Here is a 26558-nt window from a genome sequence, read left to right on the forward strand (position 1 = left end):
TAAGTGTGCGCACAAAGTTTTCTTTGGATGACAAGTTCGCTGCGACTGCAGGAGCAATGATAAGCTATGCTGCCGCTGACAGCTTTGCATATCTCATTCAAGGAACCGAGATGCACCACCTGTTCCCGTTCAGTTGTTCGTTTTCGCAAACCCTTCGTGACGCCTGATTCATAACAAGAAGTACTGCGACAGGGTGTCGGGAGACCAAGCAGGCAAGACGACGCACGCAGGGGTTGGAAACATAGGCGAGTGGGAAAAAGCCACGCAGGCGTCGAGAAGCTGCAATTTATCACCTTCCTTTCTAAGGCCCGAGTCGGCGCCGTTCAGCCTTCCACTAGAGAAGTAGGCGTGCACGTACCGCGCCAATGTTTGCGGTTTGCGCATTCCTTCGTGGGACGCATACATTAGGTTTTGCCGCTGACGTGCCATACGTCTTTTCGGCGTTCGCCTCTGACACATTGCGATTTCCCGCTATTTGCTTTGCGTGTTTTAGGAAGCAACCTCCTGGGCTAAGTCTCGTTAAGCTGAGTTCAGCAGTTTTGCCACTGTAGACCGTTGAATAGCAATGACAGCGAAGAAGATGTTATCCCACTCTATCTTCCTAAGTCTCAACCACCGACGGTGGTGTTTTGGGAAGAATGGTGAAGCAGTAAAGAAAATGGCGTTGCTTTCATACGTGACTTCATTAACTTTAACGTACCCTCTGTGACCACTTCACAGATGAGCAGCCTAGACTTGTGAAATATGGAATAGATATTGCACCGACACTCATGTTTCTTTTGCCTCTCGTTTCACTGTGGCTGAGAGGGCTAGAACAATGTGGTGCGTGAAGAGAATAGTTCGGGCGCCATTTAGAAATATAAGAATAATTCCTGCCGCATTCAAAAAGATGGGCTGCGAAGCCAAAAAGTAAAATCATTATGTAATTGCTTTAATGGTTATTTTGAAAGGGGCTAGCGTAACTTGTAAATTTTAGTCGTACGGGTACTGTCACTTGCCGGCACAAACCCTGGCAGCATATACGGTATAACTCGCACTGCGAGACAAACAGAAAATTATAAAGCCACGATCCCACGGCAAATAATATCTGGCATTGGCATAGCTTAAAAACCTAAACATTGTGCTGAAGAATAAATGGGCAAAACCAGATATGAAAGGTAATCTCGAAAGAGCTAGGGTAAATCTAATTTTCTGACTTCAAACTCAATTCAACGTTCTTTTTTTTTCTTTTTCTTCCTATGCGGAAACTTCTGCCTTCAATATAAAGTACGCTTTTTTGGAAGTTACGCGAGCACAAAAGCTGAACCTGCTGCAAAAACAGCCAAAAGCCAAAGATCAGTAGAGACGGGAGAACTTAATCTTATCTCAGGTCGAAAGCTTTACGAAGCCTCTTTTTGGTGTGGGCTGCTCGGTGATCGCTAAGCCTTTGCCGTCATTTCTTCCTACTCTTTCCATCTGGCGTTTCGTAGTGTTAGATTTTAGTTCTCTTTGCTTTTTTCTCCTCTCAGACACTGTAAACCGCCAATCCAGTGACCCCACTAGGAGCAGGATTTGCGTGTTTGCATTCTGGATTTTTTGTTTTCTCTCGCTTTCCGAAAACACCGAAAGGCGACCTCCCGCTCATCTCTGCCATGTTGTGCAAGCAAGCTCACAGAGTGTTCTGGATTGTTTGCTCTGCCTCAACAGAAGAGCTCAGGTGCGTAATTTTATATATCCTGCAACCTCCTGTAACCTATACAATCTTATACTTAGGAGGAACTCTATCTTATGTATATGGGAACTTTGACAATAATTCATGCAGTGACTATTTGAAGAATCAGCACATTTTTTCAATCATAATTTCAAGTGCCCTCTGGTATGGACGAGGATAACTGCATTGTGAACTGTTGGGTTTGGTGTGGCCTGGTAGCTGTGTATTTAGACTAAAGTCGGTGCGAAAGTTCCGGGCTGACTTTTTTATTTCTTCTTTGAGCTGTGGCCCAAAATTATTTTTCTCACTGATGCTTTTCAAGGAGCACGAACCTGTGTACTGTCGCTTCTGCGTGACTCAGCAGCGCAGCCATTTTGAGTAGGATAATTTCATTTTATTCAGCCAGTGGCAGTAACCACCGTTTATTGTAATTATGCAAGCACTGTTTGTATTGAGGACACACCCATGTAAATGAAGCTTTCACGCTGTTTCGCTCGGCTGACTTAAAAATTCTAATTTCAATGTACGCAAGTACTACAGAACAGCTTGAAGAGAATGTCACAACAGCAGCAATTATTTTTACTCTGGATGCTTGTATGCGTGACAACTCGGTACCAGCCCCGATTCTCCCTCCTTAAAAAGCCTTGTGAGGTGATATTACTGACATCTGGTGATGATAGAAGCAACGTGCTCGTTTCTCGATGGGCAGCCGTGAGGAAAAGAATTGCAGCTGGTAAAGGTTCGCTAGTTTGCGGGCTTTGAAAGTAAAAAAAGTAGTATTTGTCGCTGGTGGACAAAACGCAGAAGTACAAAAGCAATAACAATTACTTTGGTGAAACTACTTGGGAAGAGGGCACCGGGTGTGAAACTACAAAGATCATCTCGCTCTGGAGCAAAGTAAAAAAGAGCGTTTGGATATTTATCGACTTTTGTAACTGTGCACGCTTTGTCCTCATATTGCGTACTTTTTTGCGCTTGAAGAAATGAATTAGTCAACATTTATTCCTTTCGCTGCCTTGTATTTAGGCTATAACGCAAGATTTACTTGCCTCCGGCTGTTGCCAGCATAAATCCTTCACGGCAGCCGCCGGCAATCACACAGACATGCGCATTTTCAACCTAGACTCCAGTAGAGAAAAACCCCTACACCAATGAGGCGAATAACCGCGCATTTTGAAATTTGCTCCATAAAAAGCCTCTTGCTCTCCAATATATTCATATGTTTTATTTGTGTTTTGCTGTTTTTCTCTACAATGCAAAAGTATGATTTATAATGGCAAGTGGAATTTTTTTCAAGTAAACATCTTGAAGCTCTTAAATCGATGTTCAATTTTACTTTCAATTTTTACTGAAAGTCTATTCATCGTTATGTGCTGGTAATTTCACACCGCATGCGTTCAGTGTACTCTTTACAGATATTAGGTGTTTTGATTATTTATTTGTCACTCCTTGAATTCAATATCGAGTAATATGCGATATTTTAGGATATAATGTCTTATTCTTGCAAGCAACTGTGCTTGAATTCGCAATTTCTGATATCGGCAAGAGTGCAAACAGCCAGCCAGTGCTAAGAACAACAATTCGAGGCTAGGTTCGTAGCTGTATACAAGCTATATCTTTTAAAAGGTAAAACTGCACAAGAAAAAAGCTATATTTTCTAGCTCCCGTTTAACTTGCTGTATATTTGTTCTGAGCGTAGGTGCACGCCCGAGCAAGCGAAACTTTTCGAACGGGAACTTCGCATGAGATTCCGAATGAACGCTATCCAGCGGCCCGTCACCGCTGCATTAGCTGCTACTGTTTAAATTATCTTAAGCGTTTCGCGCCATTATAAACAAATCGATTTTTTTCTTCATTTAGGAGCATGCATTGTTGCTTGCCTACCACGGACTATAGTTTTTTTTTTCGGGCGACGAGAGAGGAAGGGGCTTATAATTCACACGCTTTAACATTAAACATTGCTAGTAATGTTCATTGCTTGGGTATATCGTCAATCAATGGAGGCCATGATCGATCAAACCGGCATTGCTCAAAAGTTCTTCCTGCATTTTTTAGTGCTAATTACTGCTTTTTTCAACCTCTCGGCATATGTGTTACATTTTATTGGGTTTTCATGTTGCCTTCATCGTTAATGCTCTTCATGTTCAGAGAGATTGAAGGTTAATATCAACGACGCTAGTTCGCGAAAACTTTTGCTCTCTCAATGTTTTTCTTTTTCTTCATGACGTTGCGCTACCTGAAAAAATCGGCAGCATTTTGTTTCATGATCACAGCTGCATACAAGCGCGTTTCATTTATTGGTTCTTTAATATGAAGAATTCTTGTTAGCTTCACTTTTTTTCCAAAAGATCTCCATGGGTGGTGTACATATGCGTAAAATTTTTATCTTAATAACTATTTCATCAGTTACTAATGCATTCCTTTTCTGGAGCTAAATGCTTATTACTTTGCATAAGCTGCTTATGAGTTGTTAACAACTAGAAATATAGCTCTTTTCAAATTTACAAGCACTTGATTTTTTTTTCCACGTATCACTTGCCCCAAAAATCTATGAGTCTGCACCCGACTGCCACTTCGTCCCGCCACAACCGAAAGGCCACTGACCTCCGGAACTAAGTTGACCCTCCGGAAGGAGGGTCAACCTAGCTTCGCATTGTCTGTGAGTCAACTGATAATGTATGAAGCACGCTCAACTCTGAAATGCCGCTCTCATAGAATAAGATCGTGACAAAATTTTTTTATGGTGTCTATGGAGACGCAACTTGCCGCAACGAACGTAAAAAAAAAGAGATGCAGTAACCACATTTGGTTACTTGTATTGAACGGAGTGTTCCTGAAAAAAAAAGCAAAAGTTAGAAAGTTCACGTTTAGATTACAAATAAAAGAGACTAGTCTTGTGCGATAATTGAAGTCCGGTGTGTCCGGTGAAGCCTGGATGCGGGAAACGAAAAAAAGGTGGTAATTGCGTTTCGTCTCGATGGGTAGAGAAATGTCCTCTCGCTGTTATCTGTGGCAGTGAAAGCTGCTGGTGAAGGCAATGGTTGTTTATTCGCAATACTTATTCTTCTGAGCCGTTTGACTAATTGAGCTGTAGCGCAAGAAAAATATTGCTCATGATTGACCTTTCCAGAAGATATCAGCAAGCAGCAACATAGAATTTGTAGCTAAAATTTAGTGTGCGTCTGAGACCTACCAGTAAATCCAGCTTAACATTCACCGGTGGTGATTGTAACCGGCTATAAAGCAGGCAGAAAAAAAAAACAAAAATAAGAAATAAAATGTACGGATGAAGGCAAGGCGGTGCTACTCAACGAGATTTTGTAGAAATTGCGTGCAAGTGCTGGTATATAGGAGCACGTCCTCAACGTTCGCACTTGCTAGTCCTTACCACACTTTATTGTCGGTTTATTCGTTCTCAAAAAGTTAATTTGCCTGAACTAAACACCAGGCTGCCAGTAGGGGCACATTGCCCGCATGCATAACCCACGTCGTTAGTTCCGCAGGAAACTTAATTATACGTCAGACAATGCGCGGTGGTTTGCATTTGTAACCTGGGATCCATGCACTTGAGCACCACTAGCTCTCGTTTAAATGCAGGCGCATAAAACTTGCACAGTGGTTCTTTTTTATTTACTGTCACATTTGCTTATTTTTGCAGGAACACTTCGTTGCACTGCATCTACTGTCGCCTATTCACTTGAAGGAGACAGGCACGCGAAGCGGTACTTTGAAAGCTTGTCCATTTGTTCCTAAACACTGAAGGCAAGCGCAGAAATTCGTGCCGCTATAAAGTAAGAATAATCCAAGAAAACAAGAGAAAATGGAAGAAAGAAGAAAACGACAAACACGCCTAAGGGGAAACGTTTGCTTTAGTTCACATTTTTATTGTTTAGAATAGAGCAGAAGGTCGCACAGAAAAATAGATATGTATGGCTTCGAACGCTATGATCCGGAAGAACAAAGCAAGCTGTGAAAGTTGCAAAAAATCTGCTTTTTCGACGTTTCGGTCACTCTGAAAAGTGAGAAAAGCGAAGACGCACTGTGAGCAAAAAGCGTGTTCGACGCACTGTGCGGATACGGACGTGCTCCCACCGTGTAACGCCTGCCTCCGTGACCGCGCAAACAGATCGTGGCCCAGCGTAGCACACAGTCACGCGGTGGCCGCTGTAGTGGGCCTGGCTACGTCCGAGCAGTACATTTCCGCAGCGCGAACTCCCCGGTGACTTACTGCCGGGGCCTTGCGACGTCGACTCCGACGTGGAGCGAAACGGTCGCGTTCATTCTTCTAGAAATGGTTTTCCTAGGCAGAGCATCAGGCTCCCGCTTTCTTTTGCGTGCCTTTTTTGTTTTCTACGAATGTTGCAGCTCAGTGAGTATCTCGATGGTAATGCCTTTTTTCCTCTCAATTTCAGCTGCTTACTAATATTTGTGTGAGTTTGTGGCACATGCCGTGTTTTAGAAGTATTTTCTCTTATCACTGAAAAATTTTTCTGGCAAGCCAGTATGTTTCGATTAATGGCTCAACTGAGACATCAGCGAGATACACGTAGTACAGAAAAAATATTGGAAACTTCGCTAACATGAAATATTTCTCCTCAGCAACAGAATATTTTTCATCCGGTAATATTATAAGCATAAAACGTACTTTTAAGTTCCCCTTCTCGAGGTGATTTTAGTTATGAACAGATTTTTTCAGGCAATTCCTCACGTCGTTTGCCTCTTGAGAGTTGAGCAATAACATTCAAACTCGCAGCACTGATGTATGGTTTATACCCGATTTCCGCACTAATTATAAGAGACAGTCACTCCAGCAAAACCGTACAGTCATTATTAATAAATGCAAACACATAGCAAAGAATACACTAAACGAATTATTTGGGCCATTATTCTCAATATAGCAGCAGCTTTTTTTACGAACGATTTCTAATCTGTACAAGCGGGCTCATAAACTATCACTAAATAATGTACGCTTTCGATAGTGTTTGCGCTCAATGTTGTCATTTTCTTTGAAATATTACCGGTACTTCTGTTGCTGAAAAATTTATTCATGGTGCCTATTGCTATGCTCATTCTCTATTCTGAATCACATAAATTATATACTGTTATGCATGGGGTATAATTTGCCTTTGAAATTATAATGGTTCTTTGTGAAACTGTTCCTTATTAAACCTGTAATTTCTTGAATTTATTTCTTGCTTTTTGTGTATATTGTTACATTTCATACTGGCCTCGTTTTTCTGAGTGTTCTTGTGTGTGTAAATCATTTTATTTTGTTACGCATGAGTCTTTGTCTGCAGCCTTGTTGGTGGTTTTGTGGGCCCCGTCAAGCTGCGAGCAAGAAGTTTTTGCTTGTAAATGGGACACAACGTTTTTGGGAAATAAAGGAAAATGAAATGTATTAATACCTTTGTGGTTGTTTCTGCACTTCCATTTTTATAAAATGTGACTACATGGAGAAGATGTATCTTGGCTTATGTAAGTGAGTGTTGTAGCCAATTGAAAATAAGTTACCTAAAACAGTCCAGTTGAAGACTAGCTAGTTAAAGAAAATTCATTCCAAGCTAATCCAACTGAAGAGAATTCAGTTGGATACAGAGCAGTTAAATAAATGCGAACTCAGAACAAGCCAAGTAAACAGAAGCCATTTAAAAACACGCCATATGGAAAAAAAGCCAGGTCAAAAGAGAGAAACTGAACAGCCAAAAATCGCTAAGTGTCAGAGTTTTATTGTCACTTTTTATGCGCGTCACGTGCAAAGAGAATTGCGTTTTTATTCACGAAACACCTGGACCAACCTTCACGCACTCATTTCGTTTCTCTTGTCTGTCGTGCTCGAGCCAGGATATAATCACGTGATCAAGGTCAACTTTATGCGAACCCTCGTCCACCAGTAAAACTTTATCCATGAACGAGTGACGTAAGGAGTCGTGAGGACTTCACTGGGCGACATTATGAGAAGCCACCACAGTGTAACACGCTCGTCACTGTTCTGCTCTCGTCGCTGTTTCGTAAGGCTATCGCAACGTCGTTTCGCCTCGGTAAAGTTTTGGTGCGGTGTCGCTTCGTCCTGGCGTTCGTGGTGCTGGGCCAAGTTGCCTCACGAACTCCTATTCGCCTGTTTGTGCTATTATTCTTCATTCGTCGAAGGTATCAATTTCTTTTTAAAGTGTCCATATATAGTGTCTCTTAATACAGTGTCCATCCTTTATTTGCGGCTCTTGGCTCCATTCCTCGTTTTTGCGCACTGCTTTCTTTCTGTGAAACCGCCGGTTTTGAATGCTGAACGTAAACGGGCAATTTTTGTTAGTGGAAATTCTTCCTCTAAACATGTACATGTGTACTGCGGCGAAGAGGAGAGTTTTGTAGCGATAGCTACATTACGGTAGCAGTTCGAGCCTTGAGCGTGGCGGCGCCGTAGCAGTGGGGCCGCCGCCACCCTGTGGCTGTGGCTGCGCCGCCACGCGCCGTTCCCCTCAACGTAGGAAATCTGCGCCAACTTTGCTTATTTCGATTATAATTTCTGCATCCATTCCTGTCCCTAATACTGCGGCGGAGGCACATCAGCATGCGTTTTATTCCGGTCACGTTCCTGCTCATGTGTATGAGGAAGTGTAAGCAAAGGGCTACAAGTCCAGTGTTACCATTCAAACCTGTCGGTATATACCACTACGATGGTAGGCGAATAGCTTTCGCCCATTCTTCGCTTTTTGTTTATTTTGAAAACAAGACCCGAGAAAAGGAACCAGACGTCGTTCCTAGAGACATGACCTACTTTTGATTTAAAACTGCCGTTCAGGATACTTTTCAGTGCTAAAATTTCTAAAAATATACAATGGCTAGACATTAGCATTTGTGGCTATTACTAAGTTTAATTCTTATTACGATACCTTCTTTTTTTCCATTAGAAGCGCCCGCACAGTCCGAAGCGAAGCAGTAGTTCAAACATAAAGTTCGCATACTTTTATTACGTAAATACCTTCTGAATGAAACAAAATGTTCGTGCTAGGGTTGAAATGAGGGTTTGAATGGGTATATATTTCTGCGAGTGATTGACCATCGTATATTTATTATGCCGATGTATTTATTAGAACGCGAACAATGCCCGTTTACGCAGCCATAGTATTTCCATAAAACTGTCAGTTCAAGCGGGAGCCTCATAGATCATATTGCTTCGAACTGTGCCGCATAAAACTTGTTGCGATTAAGGCGATGCGCTTTTTCATATAAAAGTGAGAAATGAATAACAGCAAAAAGCAAAGGTCGTATATTTAGATCACTGCACCCCAAAGAGAGCCCTTGTAAAGTATACTAAGTGCAGCCGTTGATTAGGCACGAGCTTTGCCTTTAATGCTGTGCCGATCAGACCACTAAATTTATCTCGTTTGTAATATGTTAGGTAGGCGTTGTTAAAGCACTAGTAAGGCCAGCTTTTCAGAACTTTCACAACCTTCAACGTGAATATAGTGGCAAATCATCCGGGCAGAATAACTGAAAGCCGTTTTTTATTATGAAACCTTCACTTGCACTTTGCTCGAGGCATCAATGCGGGCGTGTAGCCCCACCGCTTCAAGGCATTCTCCAAGGATACTCAGTCATCGTCCATGACTTCAAGACGACGCAGATGAGTCGATCCTAGTGAAAAACACATAAGCAAGCCCAGGAGGAATCAACCGCAGTCACGGAGACCTAAAATTAGACAAAAAGAGAGAGGACGACGCTCAGTGCGTAATATTGGACAAAAATTACTGTGGGGCTATAAAAAGAACGAACAGTAAGAAGGAAATGTGAGCTCCCCCGAGGAGCGTACCCCATATGGCCAACTATGAGGAAGATTAGCACGAAAAATGCGATAAAGCCGCGCAGAAGCGACCGCTAATGGAGCGTAAATAATGGCCTTCGGAGCATAGAGACGGTGGAGCCTGCGATAAGCTACAGCGGCCAGCCAGTCTTAGAACGGGGACGAGGAACCAGCGTGAACTCTGTTCCTCGGTGTTCTAGTTTCGTAACTGTGACTGCTGAAAAGGCCTTCTGAAGAGGGTCATGTTCTGCGCAGCGCTGGAGGAGGAGATCATGATGTAGAGAGTATGATATGCAGGCTACTCTTTGTGATCAATCTGCGCGGTTGCAGTCGTTAGCTAAGCATAACTTGCTTCCATAGCACAGCCGAGTTCAATGCAGGAGAGAATGAGAAGGAAAGAACAGAAAACAATTTTGTGAAAGGGTATTTGATGTGTTTGCTGCCGGACTCCCTTTTAGGTATAGAAAATGCGCGTTCATTAGGCTGCTCAGTGACATTACAACAGCTGAATAAATGCACGCTTCTCCTGCAATGGTGAAACTTGTCTACAAATGCTGACAGATACTACCTCTTGCTAGCTACTTTGCTTCATTGTTCCAAGAATAAAAAGGTGCCAAGACACTGCGTAGAAGGCAACTGCTTAAGTTAGTTGGTGTGATACGTAGAGGTTTACCAAAGCTAATCAATATTCGCGTTTAAAGTTCAAAGTAGCCCAAAGTTCTGAACGATATCTGTGTATTTATTTTCTGCGTGTGTTTGTAGGTTCAAGGCTTTCTTTGAACTTTATGTAGATTTTATGAAGAAGGGATGACAACGTGACTGCTCCTTTAATTGGGTGTCTTACTGAGATCTATGTGTGTCAGGTAAGAAAATCGGCGAGTTTATCCAACTAATATGCCGTACTTTCTTTATTCTGTTTGAATATTGATTTCGTTCCCACTGTTGTAATAACAACCTTGCTGATTCTCTTCACAAGTCTCTTATCCAGGTTTAAGAGCTCGCGAAAATACGAGCGATCTCGAGATATCCACTGACCTGTTTTCTGCTTTGTGTCATCGAATTTCGAAACAAGATGTAAGCCTTTTGTTTGCATTAAATCGCTATAAATGAAGAAAAAAACGCTGTTTATATCAATCACAATGAGGAATTGAAATATATCGCCATGAATTGGAATGGTGATGTTCTATAACTGTCTTTTACACAGTGCGGCAAAAGCAACATGGTAACATACCAAATGGTCTAGAGGTGTCCGAGGTTCTGAGCTGGAAGAGGAATGCACGCAATGAAGTAAAAGGCGCGTGCGCTAGCAATCGCGAATCATGTAAAACAATGCATTTCTGCACGAGGTTCGTGCAGCGATCCTCGAGCGGACGCCAATATTTTTTTTTTATCTGTGCAAGTAACCACCAACATAAACTGAATATTCAGGATGTTCAAACGGATGGATTTACACGAATTACAAGCTTTTTAAAGAACCAGTAATAAAAATTATTCAAAAGGGAGCATAAATATTCACTACCTATCAGAGCAGAATTCATCTTGGGGCTAATTTTTTGTGCATTCATAAACGGTTATTACCTGCGCATTCGAATTTTTTCTGTACATAGCCATTTGCACCTCATATCTCTGAAACACGGGGCTCACGTATTAGGAGGACGTGAAACAAAAGCACATTTTCTTCTTATTGTAAATGTATTCATTTATTTTTTGTTAGGGTACACATATATAATTATATTTATTGCTTCTTTCTCATGTTTTGCATTGCTACCTTTTGCAAGATGTTTGCACTCCTACAATGCAGTTGTTTTTCACGCATTACCGTATTAAATTAACAATAATCGACACATTGAGCCCAAAATGTTGCTGTGTTTGGGGTACACAACCACTAATTAGGAATTTTGAACCTCATCACGAATCTTGATGGGAAGTATTGGCACAAAAAACCGTTAATCTAAATGAGACAAGCGTACATCTTTCGAGAAGAGCATGCATTCACGTGCAATGACGCTTGAAAAACATGCGTACTTAGCATGAGCTGCCGCTATCGGCTGTTATTAATAAATTTACCCGTTCTTCTGGGGTGTGAGCACTGAGATTTCGTTTCATTTGTACCATAGCTTCAAGTGTGAACCTCAGCAAAGAAGGTTCTCTGTCTTTTTGTCATCACAGAAAAAAAAAAGCGTGAAGCATCTCTTGCGGAAGTAGGCATTGGCAATTGGCAAGCAGTGCTCTTACTTTCCATTCATTATGTTCGTCGAAGCTTGTTCCAGTTGGGACTATAGGCTGAGAGGACAGCTATTTTTTGTGTGCCTCTGTATGACCATCTTGAATTTGTTTTTTTTTGGCATCGAGCGGACAGAAAAATGGTATGTAGCTGGCACTGGCTAGGCATGCAGATGCAACTAATGAATAAAATGGGCACTCATGGTTCTTTCAGAGAGCTTTTGTCCTCACTTCCTCAAATGTAAATCTTTGCAATTGTTGCTCAGGAAGCACAGGGGAGAAGGATGACCCTCGCATAACGAGAAACTGGAGAATATACTCTCGTTTCATCGCGAAATGATGGATGCGTGCATGTGTGTCTGTATTGTTAGATCCTGCTCCTAACGTGGCCAATAAATGTGTGCATACTAGAGAACACAGGGTACTTAAGCACGCGTCTGATCTCCCAGTAGCTCGGGAACTTCAAATATTTGCGGCTTTTATTTCTTTGGCCGCCACCATCGATTGGCTCTCTGTACTGTTCTTTCTCTGTGTTCCACTTTAAAATGCGCGTTTTTGATTTGCCCCGGCGAGCTGAATAAAAAGAAATGTCATCCCATTCTTGGTCTGCTGACCTTTTCTTTAGGTGCTAGTAGTATCTAAGGTAGATATATTGGCTTAGACGGCGTTGACAGACTGCTTCGTCTTTGTCGAGAAAAGATGCCTGAAGATGACAAGAAGAGTCCACGACCCGTAATCATCAAGAGAATCCGAATATTTCGCGCATGTTTAATACAAAATCAGAAGCCCTTTCTCCTCTTTTGCTTTGTAAGGGTACGTGATGTCACAATTCTTCGACACGACTTCCTATTAAACACGAAATGTTTCGCCAAAATCGCAGAAAAAAGTTCATTGCAGAAATATCTTTTCGAAAATGTAGTGCAGGATACAATAAACTATTTTAATTTTTGTTTCAAGTGCCTTCAAGTGCGCATAATACATTATTCAGGCATGCTGATGCATAACGAAATGTTTTAGGCAATTTAAAAGTGCAGCATGCAGAAAACCGTCCTTGCGCCAAGACTTCATGATGATACGTTGTGAAAGTTGAGAAATGCAACTATGGTTGTTCATTTTGCCTTGACTTCTAAAATAGTCAGCAGTAAACGAACTATACTATATAAACATACGAAGAAAGATATAATTTGAATCTACGTCCTACTAATAAGAACAAAATTGGCGCTAATGAGGAATCGTTCATTTACTGTGATCTCGATACAGAGCGATTATCCGTGCTACCAGTGACAATCCTTTCTCCCCAGATAAAACATAAATTTTTAATTAGCCCTGTTAACCTATCTGAAGAAGCTATTAGTCAGCAATCATAATTCGGGGTGTTGTGGAGTATACTGCAAATATATAATTTATAAAACATACAAGTAAGGGGAAGGGTGAGGGGCGTATGCTCGCTAAGTCTTTCCGAGAAATAGGAAAAAATTTCTCTTTGCAGTTTTATCGAAGGCATAAGAGCTCCCAGGTTTGCCAGCATTGTTCTTATGAAGAACTGTTACCCCTGGCCCTATGTGAACAAACTTCAGGAAAAATTGCAAATATATGAACATGTATATCGGGAAATATTACGTAACTTCAGTGCTTTGGAGTCTTTTGACATGTTATTTGCCGGTGCAGCTCAAGGCAGACATGAAAGAGGTCCTGCTAAGAATGTATCTGCCTATTTTTTTTTGGAACAAAACTGATATTGTTCTTTCGTAACTTTTTGTGGTTTGCTTTTATTTAATGCATGAAGGGGATATTAAAACGAGCTCTTCACAAACTCAGTAGCCAATATGAACAGCGCGGCTTTGCTACAACTACTCATTGCGTGCATTGCACACCTTTAAGAAGAGACAACGTTTGAATTTGTAAAAAAAAAATTGCGTGTGCTGCCTGATGCTGTGAAGATATTTAAAGCCGTAACTCTGGTTATGCTTTGATGAAGCTATTCATCATTGTTTCTGATCGCACCCAGCCTACTGCAGGCCAAATGCCTCTGCCAGTTATTTCACATAGGCGTTCTTAATGTTATCTTGTGTTACATTATTTCAGTCATCCAAAAGCAGATATCTGAATGTAGAGAGTGCGCTTAACGAGAACGGGGAACTGTGTGGCTGTCTAAATGTATAAATGTGGTGGGAAGGAAAAAAAGAATAAAAGGTTGCTTAATTTATGACATTTATTATTGTCGTTCCATAGCAAACGTTGTGTGCAACAAGGACAGCAAAATTTGTTCGTCAGTGCCATATTTTTGCTTCATTCAGATGGACAGGCCATATTTTTGCTTCATTCTGATGGACGTGGCACAATGTCCCTTTCTGTGTTTCTTGCGCTCATAAACGCAGTTTTAAGAGTGCTTTCCTCAAACGGCACGCATGTTGTATCTATGAGGAAACGACTTCCGTTAAGTCGAGAGGGAATAAAAATTTCGAACAACTAGCAAACAAAGAATGCAATGCCTGCTTGCCTCATACATTCAGTGCCCGGCACTCCCCGCTCTGCACCGTGTTCTTTTGCTTCTGTACCGAAGGGGAGCAGCTGACCCAAATTCGAGCTGCTTTAGAGATTGAACTCCCTTAGGGTTTACAGTCGAGTTCGGCGCAAGCGGATGACAGAGAAAAAGCAACACGAAAGAATATCGTTCGGCGATTGCTCTCAGCGTTCCTTGTTTTGCTTACTGCTTGAACTTTATGGGCAGGAATCATAACCCGTTCTCATCTTACGATGGAGAAATGAGAATCTGCCGGTTCGAAAATGAAATTCTCTTTCAATTTTCGCTTTCGCGAATATCGACCAAGAAAAAGACGTCGCAATGAGGAAGCAATATCGCGGTTTGCAAGAGACAAACGATCGCATAAAGTTGGTTGGATGAGATGCATGGTTCCGCTGTGAAGCCAACAGTCATTCTGCATTGCTGCTTTGTGATAGAATTCTATCATCATTTCTGCCTAAAACAGTTTCATTTTAGAGTCCTGTGTTGCCCATGCTGTTCCTCCTGGCGACGCTGAAGCAGCTGGGAGCAGAATAAAGTCAAGAAGGCTTTGTTACGAATGCCGTGGCAACTGAAACTTGCGTCTGGGTTTAAAACCTTGAAATCTCTTATAATATGTTGCCGTCGATCAAAAAGTTGTGCGTTTTGAGGTCAAGAAGCGCGCAGACTGGCTTGAGGAAAAAGAGTGGGATGCACAATCGTGGGCTAAAGAAATAGACCCCCCTCAAGTTTCCCAAGTTGCAGCTTGTGGACCCGTTTCGACAACAGAAGGGGTCTGTAAGGTGCTGCCTCCATGCCGAGTAGCAAGCTTGGGAACCTTACGGACGGATTCTTAATTTTGTTTACGGGTGTACATGAATGAGTACATTAAATCTTAGCCGTACATTTGTATTTGGTGCTTTCCAGATATACCGCGATATGCGTCGACATCCTACACGGCTCGGTTGTCGATTCATGTTGCCTACTGCATGTACACGGTAAATATATGCAGTCTAGCCACATGCGGCTTGTTGGACGCTTGTTTTGTTTGGTACGAGCGAGGGGTGCGACCTTAAATAGAAAGCCCGAAGAGAGAGCCAGCACCTAACGTATTTCGGTTTAATACCTTAGCCAGCGTACGGACACCTTGTACCAGAGATTTTTTCTACAGAACCTGCAGCATCAATCCTTGTGTTTGGGAAACTAGAAAATCCGGGCAGGTGGGGGGTGGAGGGGTGAGTCCCATTTTTATTTGAAGATAGGCAGGCTGATTTAGTCGTTTCTACGGTTGTCTGAGGGGATCGTTCCTGCAGGAGTGTGCAGTCAGGAACATCCACAAAACAACGCTTGTAGGTATCCAGTGAGGACAGCCCTGCCCGGGCTGCAAAAGTGGTTAAAGCTTACCTGACTCAAAGCTCTCCTGACAAGACAGGATTTAGGGAACCAACATGACGAAGAAAAATACATCTGTACCTGTCTCCCTGAAGTTCAGCTGCACTGTGGAAGCTAGATATATCGCCACATCGCGTGTGATGAAACGAATTACACTTAAGAACTGTTCATGTTTTGCAGGCGGCTCGGCGGTCGTATCGAGATAATGTGGGATATGTAGATTAGCGCCTGTGAGCAGGATGAGCATAGACTGTTGTTAGAAAAGAGTTTCCTAGGCGGTTGTACCTGTTTTCCACCCAAGCACGCCCTTCTTTGCAAAGACTAAACGAATAGCTTAATTATAGCTGCCCTACACTTCATTTTTAGACTCCAATCGTAATTCTTCTGTCCCATCTGCCTTGCTCCCAATGTATATCTAGAAATGCCTTTTTTTTTCCAGTCCTGTCCCCCCATCCACTATCACCTCCTTCTCTCCGCCTTCTTCCTTAAGAGTACGCGCCATACCGTCATACTCAAGTTATCAATCTGCACTGAAATTATTTCTGACAAGAAATGTAGCTCTTGAAGAAGCCTTAGAACGCCGTAGCTATAAAAAAAAAACGCGAGTGTGAAGGTTAGATATCTTTTAAATGCTGTCAACTTCAGTTTATAGTGCATTGCTTGTGAATTCTTTAAGCTCACCTGGTAGTCTGCATGATTGTCTGTGCGCTGCGGTTTTGGGACTTCTGAAAAATGCGCCGACATATGACTCGTATATGGGGTAAAAGCTCTCATGTTGCGCTATATATCCTTGTAAGTAGTAAAACTGCAGTTTTGGTTGCTGCTTGTCTGCCGAAAACTTGGGCTATAAAAAAGCACATTCTTCTTTACGAAAGGTTTATTCTGAACATTTTGTTGGTTCAGTTCTTGGCAAAGCAAGAGCAGCGAATAAAATATAACGCCTTCGCTGCCTTTGTGTGTGCTTTTCCCAAGGAAAAGATATTTGATCCCTTGCTAAATAAGATATCTAAACGATGTTATAAACTATTGACATAGGGGCACGTTCTATTACTATATCGTGTCAGCGGGCCGTCGTGGAAAAAAACATCACCAACGTTCGCACGCACGGCGAAGTTTAAAGTTGATCTAGACGAATGCGAGAAGCGGGAACATGCTTTGCCGAAGGGGAGGGGGGGGAGAGTTGCTTCCTCATTGACTTGCTCCTTGGCGCCAAGCAGAATAAAAAGTGAATGTAAAGAGAGTGCCAGGAAGAATGGAATGAAAAGATAACAAGCTGTGACTAACACGAAGGCCACAGTAGCCAGGAATTCTCAAAGATTAGCCATCACTTATAGTTAACTGAACTCCATTTCTTTCTATTATCTCACAACGTTTAAGGCTTCTGGTAGGCTGAAATAGTAAAATAAGTAATAACAAATCAAGCTCATAATAAAATTGTCCACAAAGGCACGAACAGATACCTCTACGTTCCGAGAGAAACGCTTACAAATTGTTTGCCGGTGTATGTAAAGAATAGGGAGAACCTAAATAACAAAATAATAATCGGCATGACGGCCGGAAGCGTTAGTGTTTTCCGAACATGCCACGCTGCGGCGCCTCCAACGTTGCCGCCGTGGCTCATGATAAACGACGTGTCCTCCGACGTCTGGCTTCCGCGGCCTTTCTTCGAGGACACTTCTTTCTGTGTCTTTTTGTTATTTGTGTCAGTTATTCCCGCTCTTTCCCGCGATCAAAGTTTGTCCACGACGCACCGAAAGTATATCGAGAATAAATCAAACACTGCAGATCTTGAAAAACTGCAAGGCCAAACGGCGGATGAGAGTCGTCTTTGAGAATGACTTATGTGTAACTGTCGGGTTAGGGAGTGTTTTCTGAGGCGGTCTTCCTAAACACCGAAGTGTCAAAGGGCTGGGCTTCAACGTAAATTTTCCATGTGAAAAATGCTACCCTCGTCCAAATAATTTTGAACGAATAGAGAATTTGACTTTTAAAGAAGTGGTTCGCATACACGCGATGTACAATCATTGTAATTTCTTAGTCCGTTTATCTACAACGTCTTGAGGCAACTTCCTGAGGCGTCGTGTCTTTAACTAACCAGTATTCATTTCACAGTAGCATAGCCAACAGCCCTGCTGGTTACCCATGTGACTACAATGATACAATAGAACATCAGCTTCGTGATTGCCTTGTGTACAACACCGAAAGACAAATACTTTACAAACCTCCATACCGCCTCTATCTCCACCCTCAGCCGGAAAGTACACCGCTAGAACTGTGGGCACGTCGATCGGCAGCCCTTAACGCATGCAAGCAACTGTTTCTCTGTAAAGGCGTTGTGCTTCACGACAGATTGTTAGTTAAAAGTGCAGGTCTGTTTACCGGATGTCCTTTCAGCTCGCCTTATGCGTCTATTTCCTATTTCCGTTTTACGTCCGCTCTTCCCTTTCCCCCTGTGCAAGGTAGCCGACCTTAACGGCCTTCCGGTCAACTTCTCTGCATTTCATCTAGCTTTTTTTTTATTCCCTCGTAGTCAACCATAATTATTGTGGTAGATTTATTAGCCTCCCATTTCATAGTGTAGCAGAAACTGTTATCGGCTTCGCGACGGGGTCATAAATCGCGGTGTGTGATGCCTGAATATTGTGTACGCCGGACGCAAACTTTCAAAGGGCTTACTATTGTGTCACCATCTGCCAAAATCGCCAAAAGCCGGCAGCTAGTGGGACGGCTCACGAAGACCCGAAGGCTCCCACAAAAACGAAACGTTTCGTTCCGGTATCCTTTCATGTTCTTGGTAATATGTATGCGACAAACGAACCTTCCCATCTACCCATTGGGTGGCGGCCATTACGGAAGAAGAAATGGCTGCCGTCGAGTGCCTTCTCTCGATGTCAAAGGACGAAATGGGAACAAGCAGTCGGATCAGGGACAGCTAAACGAACGGCGTCTTAAATGCTACTACCCTGAACAAGATCTTCCTTACCAAGAGGGAGACAAAGCACTTGATCTTTAGTCACGATAGTACGTATGATAAGCGGTAATCTAGAAGCTGCCGATTTCACAGGCACACAATGCGCACCCACGCGTACTAAAGCATAACCTGTCCCTCCCTCCGTGGTGGCTCAGTGGTTATGGCGCTCGACTGCTGACACGAAAGACGCGGGTTCGATCCCGGCTGTGGTGGTCGAATTTCGATGGAGGCGAAATTCTAGAGGCCCATTTACTGTGCGATGTCAGTGCACGTTAAAGATCTCCAGGTGCTCGAAATTTCCGAAGCCCTTCACTACCTACGGTGTCCCTCATAGCCTGGGTCGCTTTTGGACGTTAAACCCTCTAAACCAAACCATTACCGGTCCCTGGGGAAAACACTCCAGTAAAGGAGTGAGATGGTTTTTGAAAAAAGAAAAACCTCTTTACTCGCAATTCCTTGTGGGAGCTAATTCATTTTTCTGGCGGCTCAGTCAGTGCATTATAATCACGTGTACAGATGTAGGTCAGAACCTGTTTTTACTGCCTTGGATCAGCAGAGGTCAATTATGTCTACTAGCTGTTAGTAATGCAAAAACTAGCCCACCTGATTTGCTTGGTTAATAAGCCGTATTGTTAAAACAATGTCCTGCTATCGATTTTGTTTGCAGTGAATTGCCGTTCAGTTGCGAAAGAAATTTCTTCTCTGGTCCCCTGAAAAATGAAAATACAGGCTCCGGCGCTTTAGGTTTGCACAGGCACATTGCATTGATTTGTAGGCGCTGACCCTGGCTGATATCTACCGCTAGCTATAGGCAGTGGAACGAGCGTGCGGAGTCAATTCGGATCAAGCCGCTTCTCGACACGTAGATTCGACGGCGCTGGGAAGAACGACTACTGGTCATTCATTTATCACAGACGTCCAGGCGAACCCTAATCACAGCCGACATTTCTAAACGAGTCTTGGGTCATTACTGCGGGCCGCCTGCAAATGGAACCTGGCATCGCACTAAGCGCCGTGCAGAGCGAGCTCCGGCAATTTGCTGATTTGCTTCCTGTGCACATCAGTTCCCTGCATCCCACTTAACCTACGGAGTCATCAAACCTGCAGCTTTAAATGGTTTGTTCGACCGACAAACCCTCCATGATTTCGATGCCATCAAGGCAAAAACGTCAATGCTGTTGTGTTTATGTTCTCTACGTGCTATAATAAGCCTCTTCATTCTGTAACTCTGTTTGTACGGGTTGACACGTTCAGCATTTCAATTTTTAAGAAAAAATTTTCAGAGTACCCTCTAGAATCTCGATTTTAACGTCATTGGGTTAAGGAGCTTGTGTCGCAGAAAATCCATAGTCGCCGCCGGTCTCACAATCATCGGCGTCGTCGGCATCGTTGACCGTGATCGAAAACTCCACGAAAAAAAAAAAACACCAGCGAAGAAACCTAGGAGGCAGGTGGGCCACCTATGTCACGTGACATTCTGGTGTAGTCACAATATGCCCACCGAATTGCACGGTGGGCAGCAAATTGCCCACCGTGACAGGTGGCAGTTAAATGAATGATTGACCACTCCGGAAGAGCAACCGGGTCTCACAAGGCCCACCGACGGCAGCACCTGCCATCGCAGGGCGCTACTGCATCGCTTAACCACTACACCACTGCGCGAGGAGTGGTATGAAGACACCCAGGGATCTATGAATGTAAAGTAGAGAATGACGAATTCAGCATATATGGGCATTAACCCATTAACGCTATCACGTCACACTTTCAAGGCGGAGACCAAGAATCCCCTTCAATTTTTATCTCGGCTTGTACACAGGGCCCTTTAAAGCTTCATTTTTCTGCCTCTGATGCTATTATTCCGGAAAAAGGAACTACATGGTTAGCGTCAGTATATTTGTGGTTATTTGGCAGGCAAGAAAAAAACACAACTGAAGCCTAAGCGCGTCGTGGATTGAAGGATTTTGTCCAGACAACAAAGCTTTAAAGGGGCCTGCACGCAAGCCCAGATAAAACCGAGAAGCTCGAGCGTACCCTGGAACTTGTTTGAATAAAAAATAATTAAAAAGACATTTTTTAAACAGTTATACGCATTTTTGGGGCTTGTCAAGAATTTATGACAGCGGTGGGACGCGTATTCTAAAAGAAAACACGGAAAAACTGGCACCAACGAGGCTACAAAGCGAGATCCATTCTTGCTTGCTGCATAAAATCACAGTGGGCGGCCGGCAGTGGTGAGTCTTAACGATCGTTTCTTTTTTGCCTGCCAAAAAAGCACAAATAAAGTTCCCTCCTGCGACAATTACTGTGGGATTCCGGAATGAGATCATCTGAGGGAGAAAAAACAACGCGAGAACAGCGGCAACTTAGCTATGAACAGCGGACTGACGTTTAGGCGTAGGCTTTTAGGCCCACAGTGCTAATGCTTCACACAAACATGCATCACATCAAGAGTTCATGTCAATTTATAAAGACACACATGGAAAGCAGAGCGCTTCTGAACCTCTTGTGCCAGCATCTCACAACCCCCTATGCTTATCGTGCCCTGCGCTTCTCTGTGCATATAGCATTTTCGACCATTAGTAGTTTATTGTGGAAGGTTGAGAGCGGAGTTGTATGCGCTAAGGAAGCACGTAGTGAGCCTTTGCTAAGGAACATATTGTTGAAGATTACGAAGCTCTGTGTAGTTGCGATGAGGTTCCACGTGCGAAAGTGGATTGTGATCGTGCATTGTAGACATTCTTGGCGGTGCCTATTTAATTTCTGCAATACTTATACCACCATTACGGTTGTGGTTGTGACTGAATAGAGCTATTATAAAATTGGACAGGCCAGATACTGGTAGTATGCACAAGCTTGTCCGTGAGCAGGCTTCGGAAGCCCTGAGCGGGCTATGGGAGTCACAGCTGAGAGCTTAGATTGCGTATTTTTCAAATGTATGTCTCAGATCGATTTGCAGGGCCGAATGAAAAATTGAGTGCCCTGATTGGGTCATGTTATTTGCGGATTTAGGGTCATCAGCGCATAGGAAATGGGTTTCTTGACCGGGGCGATTAATAAAGAGCTTTCCGCAAATCACTTAAAAATCAAATCTGAACGGGCAAACCAAATGGACGCACACCCGCTGGATATGAAAAGAACTGCAAAAAGAGCTAATAACGAACATAATGTTACGTGCATGCTATTAGGCCTTTTTTCCGGTGACTCCTCATCAAGAGTAGCCAGACGGCCATTTCAAAGCGAACGGAGGGGAGCCGTGGGTTCATAGTAATTATTTTCCCATCACTGGTTCTTTAAAATCCCCAAAGCGATCGGTTTCCGAGCTCCTTCACTTCTAGGGACTATTTTTGGAGCTTTTGGTAAATATCTCAAATGACATTGCCAAATGCACTTTTTCTTTACACAGTAGCTTGGACTCTGTGCCACTTTTGAGAATTTCCGTTTCCTGATGGGAGATTCTGAAATAAAAGAAAGAAAATAAAGGTTTAGGAAAACAAGGAGCAGCTTTCCTCCCCTTGTATTTCTTTGATATTGTTGGGTTTTTTCTAAAGAATACAACAGCGCTTGAAAAAAGCAAGTTATGCCGGAAATTGTTTGATAGAAACTGCATAGATAGAAGTTTGTTCATGTGAAAATTGGTTATAGTTTCTGTTCCGTAGCGTTTCATCTCTTCCTTGCACTAGAACAGTGGAGAAATCCTGGTGCACAAGTGTTTGCCTCGTTAGAAAATGCGCTCTCTTTTTGTGGTGAAAAAAAAAAACTGATCGTGATTTTCATCCATTGTTCTAGTGTTAGGATCTGAGTTAAGGGATACATTTAAGAGCTTGGGCCGAAATTATGAGAAAGTGAATGACATACGGGGTGGTCGCGATTGTTTTCTCAAGAAATGCATATCGAATGCGGCAGAGAAATCCAAGCTAATTACGAGGCGGTTTAGCAGCCTTGGATGAATGATTTTTTAATGTGTTCAGTTTGCACTGCAGTGTTTCTTTCTTTAAAAATGCGGCAAGATTTCTTTGCAACTGTTATCTGCGCTAGTTTCTCGATCACGAGCTGCTCACAGACCTGGAACGATGGCTGCGTAATCTTTGCAACTTGAGCCACCAGAGAATCTCTCGTTTCTGAACCACTACGTTCCTTCAAAGTGTGCTGCCTAAAACAGCTTCCTGCTGAAAAGGACACTGACCCCTCTTATTTGATAGCATTGCTGGCTGGCTTGGTCACCGAGGTTCACAAACTACAGCAGTGCCCCATGGGCCTAGCCCTGTTATGCCCAGTGAATTAATATTATAGAGAGTGTAAAACTGTGAATATTGTTTACTTCTGCTCATATAGCTCCGTGAATTTCTCGCATGTTTAAATCACGCCTGAAACAGCCAGAATCTCGCCAGCATCAAACCAGGAACGGCAATCCTGTCACTTTTCTTTTATGGTGTTGTTGGCGTCAAATAAAGATGGCGCATACCCACTACGTGGGAGTGGTGAAGGCACGGGCGGTGAATTGCAATGAAGAAGCGCCTTAAGGAAAAAAGGAAGAAAGCAATAATATGTATTCAGCAAAAGAAAAGAACGAAACGTGAAACAAGAGCGAAAGCACAGTTTGTCGTTCTAGAGGACTCGAGAAAGAAGAAGAAGCCTCGGCCTCCGTAAGCAGCTCGTCATGTCTGTGGGATCGTTACGCATAGCCATGCAAGAGCGTAGTGTCCAGTTCTTCCCTCGGCCGGAGGACCACCCTGGCGTTGGTTCCTTCTCGCCGCCGGAGCCTCGCAGAGTGCGTGCTGGTAGACGCTCGCGGTCGCAAATCCTGCTGCCCCGCTCGCCCAGCCGTCTGCCCTACTTGGCAGTCTGCAGCGTTGCCGCCCTCACAGTCATCGTGGGCACTGCTTTCACGGCATACAAGCTTCACACCGGTAGGGTGATCTTGGACTTATTTAACCAATCCCTGTCCTACTTGAACTTCGGGAACGGGTCTTTCGGTAATGATTCGATTCGCGCGGCAGCAGCAGGCAGTCGGCACCTTATCAAACGCGAGAAGAAAGCCCTCCTGACCCAGTCCAGCTGCAAAACAGACGTGTGCGCCTGGGCCGCAAACTATCTGAGGGGTCGACTGAACTGGAGCGTAAGCCCATGCACAGACTTTTATGCGCATGTGTGCTCTCGCCAGTGGATGGCCCGTGAACTCGACATTGAGTCCAGGGCCTACAAGGAGAGGACAGTTGGCATGATGATGTTGGATGTGGAGAAATTCTTTCGTTTGTACCTCAAGGAAAACGAAGAACGCTACCACAAGTACCCTGGCGTCTTCCTTCACCAAGCCATCTCGCTTCTTCCGAAGTGTCAGTCTGAAGGAAAAAGTGACAAAAGCCTTTCCTCGATGCAAACTCTTCTGCAGGAGTACAACCTAGACAAATGGCCTTATAAGCAGCCTCTTCGAGCTGTCAGCGTCGTCGGCATCACGGCGTCTGTGGACCGCGACTTTGGCGTGTTTCCTTTTTCGAAGGTGTTCTTGCGAAAGTCATTTGAAGACGACCGCGGCTACACAGTCCACATTGACGCGCCAAGCTTTACTATAAAGAGGTACAACTTGGCGTACCTAGAAGAGTCCCCTGATAACTTCACCCAGATGGTGGCCTTCGCTTTATCCCTCTTGAACGATAAGCAGAATATCAGTGAACAAGCTGCAGCCATCGTCCTACTCGAGAAGAAGCTTCACAGCATTACCCCTGCACATCGTTTTGTCGAGTTCCCGGACAGAATGAGGCGTTTGGGTCAGCTTGAGCACGAAGGGAAGTGGGACTGGAAAGAATACCTGAGCATCCTTTTCCAAGACATTGAGACGTTCAACGATAACACGTCCGTCGCCATTATGAACGAGTACGTTACCAAGTTGGCCTCCATTATCAACGAAAGCGATACTGCGACTCTACTCAACTACGTAGGTTACCGCCTTTTAGTGCATCTGTCGCCTCTGCTGGCCAAAGCAGCCAGCCCTCTGCTGCGCCTTAGTCACGACGACTACATTGAGTTCATTCCGGACCGTATGCAAGCTTGCATGCATGTAGTAGAGCGGCTATATAAACACGGCATGCGCTTTTTTGGGCGCATGACATTCAGCAAGAAGAACTCTACGCTTCTTCTCAAGCATTTTGACAACAGCTTGTCAAGCCTTGAAGACCATATGAAAAGCAGCATGGCAGATCGCCTTATTTCGTCCTCATCGTGGCTTGAGCGCTCTTCTATTGGCATTGGCGTGGACAAACTTGAAAACATGCGGTTCGACTTCTTGGGCGCTGCAGACGATATCAATATCATTGCCAGCTACTATGACTTCAACGCTCAACCTCTAGATCCAAACCATCTGCTCGACAGTTTTCGAGAGCTCCAGTCTAGAACCATGAACATCTACTGGGAGACGAAGCCTCCGAAGGACGACCTTGATGCGAGGTTCGATCACACGGCATTGTCTCCCGGGCACGAGTACTTCTTCGGGCGTAACGTACTGTTTGTGCCGCACGCAAACATCGCTTTCCTGAACGATGTTACCACAACCATTGAACCAGTTCTGTTTCCTGTCGTCCTGACCGAAATCTTCCGTGGTATGTTTGGGGCAGTGGACCGGCGGGGCGCCTTCGTGGACCACAACCTCGCTGTGGCCACCTGGTGGAACACCGACGAGATGAGCAAGTTCTCGCAAATAGAGCTCTGCTTCCAAGACCAGTACTACGTCGAAATTCGCGACCTCATCGGTAGCAACTTTGAAGCGAAGATAAAACTGGAAGAAAACATCGCGGACAATTCCATCCTTGGCCCCTTGCACGATATGTACACGAAGATTCTGAAATCGCAAGATGGCGCGGACAAGCTTATGATCTCGATCGATGAGCGTAAGCTGGACATGCAGCAGCTCTTTTTTGTCCTCTACGCCGTAGGACTCTGTGATAATCCGAGCCACGATTTGTGGGTGCGCAAACTGAAGTTTGGCGATATTCCCGGTAAGCTGCGAGTCAACATTCCGCTCATGAACTTCGGCAAGTTCTCGGATGCATTCGGTTGTCCAGCAGGCGCGCCTATGAACCCGGCCCGCAAGTGCACGGTTTGGTGAAAGTTCCTGGACTGACTGAACTCCACTGGCACTGAAAGGAACATCGTGTTAGGTCCTGGTGTTAATACAGCTAAATTCCGATATGGCACTCGTCGGACACGTGAGAATGCAACTGTTATTTTATAGACGATTTCAGAGTTTGAGATAAGCGCGCAAAACGCAACCCCAACAAAGGAAGCAAGAATAACAACTGTGTGTGACTTTTGTGGTGCCGCAGTAATGTGTGCCCAAGGCACCTGCTAATGCAACGTGGCGCTGTTAGTAACCGTTTTGCTATGGTTTTCTCTCAAGCCCTTTGCTAGAGTGTTTTTGTCTTGCAGGGTGCTCGCAGAAACACTGAGAAATTTTCAAAAACAGGCTTTTAAGACAAATGATGATTCCTTCAAAATCGCAGCGACAGAAGTTACTAGAAAAAATTAACTAAACGTTTCGTAACGAAATTTTTATTTCAGTCGCTAGGCGCTTAGTTGCAGAGAATTTTAGGGAGCCTTCAAGGCAGCCAACGTCAAATGTTAGATCAGGAAAAATGTAATTTCCTTTGACCATGAGACGCTGGGATTATTGACCGTCGAGGCGCATCGGAGGAGTGCACAGTGGTCACGGAGCCTGCATAGTCACGCACAAGGAGACATTTTTCGGGGCGGACGCATCACACTCCTTTCGATCTTTCCCTCAGTCTCTAGCGGTGGCTCCTGGTGAAAGCAGTGGCTCGGTGGCGCGCGTGTTCTTGGTCTCCATGCACTGTGCTGCGCGCTATGTATGAGTTCTGTACTCTTAGCCTGTGCGTTGAGGCTGGCTCGCCACTCCGTCGTCCTCGCATTGGGCCAGGTAATATTTTTTCATGCACTTTTATTTACCCCGCAGAAATGCATGGGGACAAAG

General features: G+C 43.9%; 1 protein-coding gene across 1 annotated transcript; it reads left to right on the plus strand.

Annotated features, from left to right (window-relative positions):
- The first annotated feature begins 23258 nt into the window (after window positions 1–23258).
- LOC144094606 (neprilysin-2-like) lies at window positions 23259–25830 on the plus strand. Its single transcript, XM_077628523.1, has one exon. The coding sequence runs from the start codon at window positions 23262–23264 to the stop codon at window positions 25674–25676; it is 2415 nt and encodes an 804-aa protein (XP_077484649.1). The 5' UTR covers window positions 23259–23261; the 3' UTR covers window positions 25677–25830.
- The last annotated feature ends 728 nt before the right edge of the window (window positions 25831–26558 follow it).

Source organism: Amblyomma americanum, chromosome 6 (genome assembly GCF_052857255.1).
Source record: "Amblyomma americanum isolate KBUSLIRL-KWMA chromosome 6, ASM5285725v1, whole genome shotgun sequence".
Taxonomy (NCBI): Eukaryota; Metazoa; Arthropoda; class Arachnida; order Ixodida; family Ixodidae; genus Amblyomma; species Amblyomma americanum.